Source organism: Perna viridis, chromosome 10 (genome assembly GCF_037379345.1).
Source record: "Perna viridis isolate PV_CMFRI_1.1 ecotype Kerala chromosome 10, ASM3737934v1, whole genome shotgun sequence".
Lineage (NCBI taxonomy): Eukaryota > Metazoa > Mollusca > Bivalvia > Mytilida > Mytilidae > Perna > Perna viridis.
This window is the reverse complement of record NC_142454.1, coordinates 40,780,906-40,790,387: the sequence shown is the minus strand read 5'-3', so window position 1 is coordinate 40,790,387 and position 9,482 is coordinate 40,780,906. Positions and strand designations below refer to the sequence as shown.

The 9,482-nt window shown below is 31.1% G+C and overlaps 1 protein-coding gene across 1 annotated transcript; it reads right to left on the bottom strand.

Moving 5' to 3' along the window:
- Positions 1–1,569: 1,569 nt before the first annotated feature.
- On the bottom strand, positions 1,570–8,011 carry LOC148605787 (uncharacterized). The gene is made up of 7 exons (XM_088548918.1): positions 7,932–8,011; positions 6,617–6,698; positions 6,149–6,277; positions 5,540–5,704; positions 4,278–4,372; positions 2,242–2,338; positions 1,570–1,841 (listed from the first exon to the last, which is right to left on the bottom strand). Exons 2-7 carry the CDS (start codon positions 6,672–6,674, stop codon positions 1,594–1,596), a joined length of 792 nt encoding a protein of 263 aa, XP_088405044.1. The 5' UTR covers positions 6,675–6,698; positions 7,932–8,011; the 3' UTR covers positions 1,570–1,593.
- Positions 8,012–9,482: the final 1,471 nt, after the last annotated feature.

Here is a 9,482-nt window from a genome sequence, read left to right as displayed (position 1 = left end):
TAAGAAAATCTTACTTCATCTGACGGAACCAGTATAGGGAAAATCTTTCCTTACACATGTTCTCGAAATCTAGCTTAATTAACTTTTCCATTTAGCAACACACTATTTATCCTGTTATTTTTTTTATGGTAAACAATTAATTCGAAGTTCTTAAATATGTTTGAAAAGATTTGTACTCGGATTTTCTGAGTCCTTTTCACAGCTGCTTAATATCATTACATTGATTTAATTTGAGATTAACAACACTCACGTGACATTTGAAAATATGGAAGCAAGTTTAAGAATGTAGAGTAAAACAATTCCAGACCGTACACGTACGGACCGACCGTAGAATATGCCCATACGACCCGAACCGTACGCGTAGGGTCCAAATACGCAATACGGTCTGGAACATTTACATTCCATTACGCTCTCATATTGAAACGATATACTTTCAAGTATATCAAATATTTGTAATGAGTAAAGATTCGGTTCTACCATTAAAGACAAATATGAAGCTTAAATTGATACAAAAACTCATATATATCTCAATAGTACACAGTATGACGAGATTTTATACCAGTTTATCACAAGCCTTGTTTATCTGTATGCAAATATTTCTTCCTGCGTTAAATATCCATACCTTATTTGTGCTGTTGACAATATTTTATCTGGTGGGAACATTTTCATGGTAAGAACAGTTTGTAAGAGCTTTTTATCTATATACATGCACATCTGGTCTAAATTGTCTTATTTTTTTGTTAATATCTCTGTTTTGATTCATTTACAATTCAATTTATTTTGATTGTTTTTTTGTTTTTGTTTTCTACAGTTCTTAATTGTATTGTTTTAGTGGACGGTGTATTTAAATGTTTTTTTTTTATATCATTTTGTGTCTCTATCAATGGATCATTTTCAAATGTAAATCTGTCCCTTTTATCATGGTTAAGTAAAAGTCACATACCATATGTACAAAACCATGACTACTGACGAATTACATCTGTCTTTATATTTATCTGTTTAGATTTTGTCCATTTAAAATTTGTGCTAAACAGTGTAAATATCATATGTTTTATTTCATTACTCTGTGTCGTAATAATTACACATTGCCATTGTTGACAGCATTCTTCATTCCAACCACTGCCCGATTCTTACAAAGACTGACACTTAAGAACATAAAAGCCACGAACAACAGATATACTTATTGAAATTTTGTTTTTGTTAATACAACTAATGTAATAGAAAATAAATAGCAACAAAGGAAAAATAACTGATATGAACATGTTTTAAACAGACATTCCCCCTTTTTTTTGTTTTATGATTAAAACTGTGAATGCTTTTTGGTTCCGTCTCAATGTTTGCAGTAAGTATATCATATTTAGGAGGCAGGCAAAACGTATTAAGCGATTTCACTTAAAAGTATATTGTAGCGTTATTTTGATTTTGTCGATGCGTGAAATATTCCTGAACTGGTACTGAAAAAATATTCCAGAACTGTTACTGAAAAAATGTTCCTGAACTGGTACTAAAAAAATGTTCCTGAACTGGTACTGAAAAAAATGTTTTAAAACTAAAGCAGACTTCTGCTGATTATCACTTTATGTATTTATTAGTTTACATATTTATCTCGCATATGAAGTATTCCTCCTTAAACTGGTTACAGTCATCTTCGTCATGACCGTACCATCTATACAATAGAGGTTGGATTAAGTCTGAACAGTAGTCATTTTCATCTGGCTGGTCAAATCCCCAGAAGGTTTCATCAATATTTTCCCTGTTTATAAACTGCCATTTGCCATCAATCTTTACCACACCATGCCAAAAGAAGTATTTATGAAGGTTACACTTATTGGATAGTATATCTAAACGAAGAATATTTGCTATTTATAATACAAAACAAAACCAAAAAATAAACACGAAACAAAAAATATGGCGGTAATCGTAAGCGTCCTCTGTTTTTCTAGAAACACCCGCCATGATGTTTAGGCATTTTAGGATATCATCAGGATATATTGGTACATTTTGTCCTAATAAATACGACGTTGAGCAAGCTTGCGAGTTAAATAAGATGCTTTAGAAAGAAAGGGTTATAAAATAGTCCTTTTATAATATCCCAGGAGTTATGAGGATTTAAGAATCCTAGTGTGCCGATAAGGATACAATGTGTTATTTAACAACCATCTTGGTATAGTATAGAACAGTTTAAATGTTTATTTTGACAAGGGTTTATTAAGCATCTCACATGTAAGAAAACTATTTTACCATTACTGTTAATTATGTCTAGTATACATCGGATAAGATCTTGCTCTTCTCTTGAATTAATCATAAGGAGATTGCCACCGATACATTTGCAATATTTCTGAAAAAAGTTCAATATGTATATTAGTATATGTTTATATTTTGTGGAACCAATAGTTTTTTGCCCTTAAATTACATTAGTATTACAATTTTCTTTCTAATTCTGCAGATCGATATCAACCTATTATTTGTACAAATATACAAAACATAGTTTTTTTTTCATTATCAGCCGTCATCACCTCCTTATCTGAAAACCGATAAATTTTAAATAACTTTTAAATACAAAAGGAAATAACCTCCTTCTCCCGGTAGAAGGAATGGATCCGTAATTGTATGAACGTGTAATGCTCATATTTTCAGTTATTTATTTATAAGAATTTTCACAGAACATTGGATACAGGGCCTGGCTCCCATTATCAAATATGCAATCCGACTAGTATATAACACGGAAATCAAAACTCCATATTTCTACGATCGTTTGGACCGAAAGTGAAACTACTGCGATCTTTGATCTTTGACATCGGCACTTATCATATTGTTTGCAAAATTACTAGGATCATACATATCCCACGCTCTTTAGTATCACAGTAGATCACAAGTTAAGTGCCGAGCAAAACGGCCAAAAAATATCTTTTAATCTAATAATAATGGTAATTATTGGTTGTGTAGAAATGTATTATGCTTTCTTAGGAAAAAAGTCTCACATATTCTCCTCATCGAATGAAACTTCGAATACCGTAATAAAAAATAACAGGACGTCCACAACAGTTAATTGTTGTGTGTTTTAACGAAACAGTTCGAGGGCACACATTGAGGTCCGCATATCATAGGCAGAAGTCTTAAATCATATAACAATACCTTTTTAATATTGTCTTAATTTTTATTAGTCCGTGACCTTGATATCATCCCAAAAGAAGGGGTGATAGAGGAATTAAGGACATCAAGATTCATAAAAAGAATGAATCCAGGGACAAAGACCAAACAAGAAAAACAGATACAAACAACAAAGAACATAAAAATAACCAAAATAATACAAACAAAGTGACAAAAGTACATGAGTAACTTAGACTCCACTAAAAACTGGGAGAATGGACCAGTTGCACCGGTAGAGTAGGCGTCCTCTGTTTTTCTAGAAACACCCGCCGCGTTGTTCAGAAAGAGTCAATTCCTTTACCATGGATCTCTTATTGTAGGTCAGGATATGAGACTGACTTCACAATATCTGCAGTCTCATGTTATTTCGGGAAGATGCAATGCATCAAATGCCCGAAACCAGGATTGTTTAACGATTACGCGTCATCATTGAAGCGAGAACTGAGATTAAAGGTTCTAGCTAAATGATGTTCGTTCTTTCGGATCAGATCAGCTATAAAGTCAACCTCAAAAGAGTGAAGGAATAGGTCAGTAAATAGAACAGCACAACTTGTTCGCAATGAAATCTTGACCGTTTGTTAAAAACGCGTCCTCTGATGATACCAAGTACAATATAAAACAGACAGTGTATAAACCCTTGAAATGATAATCAAGGGAACCAAGTTTCGAGCGGTTATCAATAGAATGTATTTCAAACCTTTAAGACGAAAGAGGGACAACAAACAGTTATGAAGTTGGTCTAATACCTTAAACGAATTTTTAAAACCAATTGTTAATATTCCATAAATAATTTACAGCATAATTTCCATAACATTTATGCAATAAAATGCAAGAAAAATTAATAATGGTTGAAGTAGAGGTTGATAATTAGTACCAATTTTTAGTAGAAAACTGATAGAAGATGAAATAAAACGTGATTTTAATGGCTTTTTGTGATCGGTGTTTATAGACAACAATGCAGCTGTTTTTCCTTAGCTACTTCAATCTCTGTAGAATCTATTATTTTGAAAGTAATCGTGTTATTTATTTCTTTGCGAATTTGTTCAGTATAATATCCACGTCATATTATATCTGCATTATAAGTCGCTTAATCTGCCGGTGCAAAAAATATAGAATAGCACACTTACTTGTGATTCATTGAAATACAGTTTAAACCCGCTAATGAAGTATGTAGAGTTTCCATAAGTTACAGTTAGGTTGCCGAAATAGCAATATGGAATGCCTGGAAATAATATCAAAAAGATACATATAAACTGAAATGAAGTTTCAAATAATTTAAAAAAAAACCCCAAAAAAAAACAAAACAATAAACAAAAAACAAACAAACAAAAAACAAACAAACAAAAACAAAAACAAACAAACAAAAAACAAACAAACAAAAAAACAAAAACAAAAACAAAAAACAAAAAAAAAAACAATAAAAAAATAACTGTCTTTAAATGGGACAGCAAATGATACATTGATAAGTAGATGTGCACATTAACTTTTGTTTCTGAAAATTACTGAAATTTGCATTTGATTTGTATTTTTTACCCTTTAACAATTTAAATATTCATTGATGAGTTCTTAATTTATCATCTGGAAATACTGATGGGATGTCTGAATGACGGACGGTCGGACGACCGAACAGACGGATGGAAACGTCTTTTTTTTTACCTTGCCACTACGTGTGGTAGGTATAAAAACGAGGAACAACTTGAAAAATCTCTACAAAGAATGCGCAGTATGTACAAGTGTGATGCTCTGGATCGGTCAATTATTTCCATCTTTTTGTATTAGTCGGTGAAAAACCTTTATGCACATTAATTTGATTATTAGAAAGTTACAGATGTTAACTGACTTCATGTAGTGAATATTGTTGTCAGTTCTTGAATCAAGTTACCAATTAAAACGTGAATTCTAAGTTCAGGGGGATAACAAAGTACAAGGCAGATCGAGCATTCATAGTAAAAAAAGTTCGATTTTAACAAAAAATTCACTTACAATATGGACCAAGGAGACGGACAGACGGATAAACAGACAGGACAATCCCAATATTTTTCTTCACAAGGGGATTACCAGATTTTTTGATTTTGAAAATCTAAATCAATGTATTACATTTCCTTATCAAACAATCCAAAATTCGAATTTTGATAGAAAAAGTTTATTTCCTTATCGTTAACTCCAGTTATCACTAAAAACAATGCGCTATACGAGAAAATTCTTATACATCGAGTAAAAAATATGAAAAAAAAATGAAAACAAAAAATGAAAACAAAAATAAAAAAAAATATAGAAGAAAAAAAAAATAAATGAAAAAAAGAAGAAAAAAAATCATTGTTATCTTTGGACAATTTAGTGCTTCAAATTGTATTTTTTTAAACTATTCTAATGCTATTTTACAACTTACAAAGAGGGTTGTTTGTGTTCCACTGCAAGTTATTTTTACAAACAATACTTCTCTCCCCGCAATAGGTATAGTTCTCTTTACAGGAGAAAGTTGCACTTTGCCCAATAGATAACCCTTCAACAGAAACCATCCCATTCCGGAAGTTTGTAATATTTTGACACTGTCCTGAAACATACGCATCCAATAAGAAGAATAGGGTTAGGGGGTACCGGTGTAAGGTTGGAATTTGTTGAAAACAATGATTTATTTGTATCATATCCAATTAATCAAAGACAATGAAGTATTTAATTGAAACAAAATGAAATTTTATATAAATTATTTAGATGTATAGACCAGATTAATTTAAATTTGTTTACATTTTACAGAAATATTTTCGTCTCTTTGATATAGAAAATTATTCCTTTTGAAAAACGCAATTATCCAGAGAGTGAAAAAAGGGGAACATGTTTAAATACATTGACCTTCCGAATCTAAGCGTTTCTTAAGTAAATGTAAAAAAATGAGTATTCTTCTTTTTCTTATTCTTTCCAGGCATTCCTAGAATTATATTTACCATCATTTTACAAAACTATCAGGAAAAGTATACTTCGCAGTAAAATAAAGGCAAACCTTTATTTTCTGGCTGAGTTGGACAATTTCTATGGTATTTTCTCTTTTCATATCTGACGTTATTGTGTTGCTTATTCCGTCTGATCCGTGACCACCACGGACGTTTTTCGTCATAATTCCACCTGTAGGCTACACAGTAATGTAAAACGTAACTAATACAGATTGTTTAACAAACGGAGTTCAACAAGATAGCAGAAGTAGGTCTTAAAGACATTCTTTTGATACAAAAAATCTAAATAGCCGGACAGCAAAAGCATTAACCTAAATTAGTTTCTTTAACATTATGGATTCATATATTCATTAATTTGTTTATAACAAGTTTGCACATCTGCAATTGGATAAAGACAAATATTCCTCAATTGTAGTATTGAAATTGAACCTTGAAAGATACTATGCAAAGATAAATAGATAATTCATGAAAAAGATTGTAAATCTTTAGTTGTAGTAATTTTACATAAATCTATTTACCTCGTGTGCCTGTACTCAGTTCTAAGACAAGAATCAAAAGAATTAATAGCTTCAGCATTCTGTTGTTTGGTGACCTCTTGATCTTTTGATATGAAAAAAAAAAACATCATTTTGAAAATTTAATTTTTCTATTTGCAGCACCAGGATCAAGGAAAATAGACAAGATCTTCTGCCTCATTTTGAAAATTAAAATATATTTTCATTTAAAATCTTAAAGGCAAATAACTCTTTGGAAAACTTTATTTTTCTAACATTCTATTGAAAAAATTGCAAATCCAGTGATGCGGAGATCTAATAATAGTCTTCTCAAATAAAGTAAGCATCCTTCAGCGAAATTATATTGTCGGATCAGTGGGGTTTTGATATGCATGTTTCTGATTTTTCATATGTTAGCTAATTCTTAGACAGAGAAGTATTTAAGTCTTGATTTTTTCGCTTATTTTGAAAGGCTGGCTGTTTTCGATGATATCTGTGTATCTATAAATGTGATTGTAAAATATTCCTTTGATTGAAAAAAAAGAATGAACCACTTAATCAGGGAAACCGAGATTCAAGCGGAAATCGAAAGAAATCGAAAGAACATATTCCAAGAATAAATTCATGACGTGGAAAAAAAAACAACACACACACACACACACACACACACACACACACACACACACACACACACACACACACACACACACACACACACACACACACAGCAACCTTGACTCCACCACAAACCAACAGTATGGATCAGGTGTACCGGTAGGGTAAGTGTTACAGTATATAGAGCATTGGCGTATGAACTAGTAATTACTAAAAGAAATTCAGGCAGACCTCTAGGCTTTACCGACTAAGTGTGTTATAAAGTCTCATTTAATCACCATTGAATATTTAAAAGTCCTTCAACGAATGGATCAAACAAAAACTTTAGAAGAAAAACAAACATAACAAACTGAATAATATTATTCAAAAGTTTTCCTGGAAGTTCCTTTTTATCATACATGAATAGAATAAAAACTATTCTTCTAAAATCAATCCTTTGAAAGGCAATATATATGATTTTTGCATTAAGGTGGAAATAAAATTATTGTACTTATAATCACACACCGGAAGGATATATTAAATAATACACAAACTAAAGAAGTAAAAAATGAACTGGATCATCGAAAATAGCCAAACTAACGTCAGTAGTATCATAACATGTGATGCAAACGGAAAAAGCAATTTAACACAGTAACTAATCTAAGAACATACACATGTTTACTCAGAAGTATGAATGGTAAGAAATAGATTAACCCCAAAGAAGAAACAAATTTGAACAACTTACCTTATTACAGATGAGCACCGTGTCCCGTTTGATGCCAACTCGCTGTCTACTTCCGAAATATATATGCTTACAACCCAGATGTCACACTTTCATTTGTCAAAACCAGACAGCATGTACATTTAAAGTTTTTGCTTGAAAGAATATCAGTCCTGAGAAATTAATAACACACACATACATGTATAAATATATATAATAATGATAATAACTATTTGGTTTTTCGCAGCAAGTATCTTTTTAAATAAAATTCATTTTTAAAAGTAACATCTTGAAATTTAGATAACACCCAAATCAAAAAGTACATATCTGATTGATTGATTCAGTTAATGCCCATTCACAAGGTTAAATATCATTAATAATTTTCTTTGTCTGTACAGGATTCTGTTTCGCAATTCGAAGAAGTATACATGGTTAACTGCACCGTGCAAAAGTATCACGCACTGCTTTTGTCCTAATTTTTTTTCCGAGTTAATCGACAGTAGCTTTTATTATTTGTTTGTTTGATTGAATGTATTTAAGACTAATTTTCCGTATCATCAGTCACCGGAAACGTAAAAGACAGCTTAAACATTTGATCTTATGGAGGCTTATTTTTAGATTTTATCTATTCGTTAAAATAGAAAAAAAACTGTTCTATATCTAATAAAGCATATTTTGAATGTACGTCAAGTGTATAATGTTTTTTTTTCTGCTACAGTGGTTTTATCAAATGTTTCAATATACTGAATGAACTCTGGTTCAAAAGAATCTGATTGCGATTCAGATATGCTTGAAAACAAATTGAATTGCATTTTCGGGAAAGAAAAGATAAAAAAATACGCATGAACTTGCGCAACATGTTGTTTCCAAAAACATCGCACAATTTTAGTAAGTTAAATAAACAAATAAACGTCGGTCTCCTTTGATTCGAATATATGATAGCAGAAACTTGTCCTGACTCTATAAATGTAAGAGTTCTTAGAAAAATAGGAATTAACATATTCTGTTTCAATATTAAAATTAAAAAAAAATGGTTTTTTTTGCCGAAAATTCCGTTTGAATGGCAATATGTGATTTTTACAAGAAAGTTTCGAATATGCTTTGCAGCAGCAGTAGTTCGGTTTCCATGTACATCCTCCGGCACCGTATCTATATGGTGATATAAACTGACTTTTCTTGCATCTGACTAGGAGTCTGTTGGGTTGACAGCAAGTTTGACAAGATCTTTCTTTATACTAAGGGCATAAAAACAGGCAATACTTATTAAAATATTAAGACACAGTCGGAGAACATATCTACAAAAATTAAACACTTTTTTTTATTTAACAGAAAAAACAATAAAAGAGAATATGTAAAATAAGGAATGATATTGATATCAGTTGCATGATTTGATTGATATCATTCTGTTGCAAATGAAAACTTGATAGGCTTTGGTGGAAATGAAAATGATACAAACATATCAATGATTTAAAGTGTTATTTTTTTTAGGTCAATAGAACAAGAAGACAATGATTCTCTGTCAAAGGTGTGAGGTCTTTAATTTTGAAACGAATAGAAGTTTTAAGTACGTCATTG

What these genes read in the sequence shown, in the direction of transcription:
- LOC148605787 (XM_088548918.1), bottom strand. Translation starts at nt 6,674, where the DNA reads ATGCTGAAGCTATTAATTCTTTTGATTCTTGTCTTAGAACTGAGTACA. An exon ending in AACTCAGCCAGAAAATAAAG is followed by an intron (nt 5,705 to 6,148) that starts GTTTGCCTTTAT and finishes CGTATGTTTCAG; the next exon opens with GACAGTGTCAAAATATTACA. An exon ending in AGACATAATTAACAGTAATG is followed by an intron (nt 1,842 to 2,241) that starts GTAAAATAGTTT and finishes TTCTTCGTTTAG; the next exon opens with ATATACTATCCAATAAGTGT.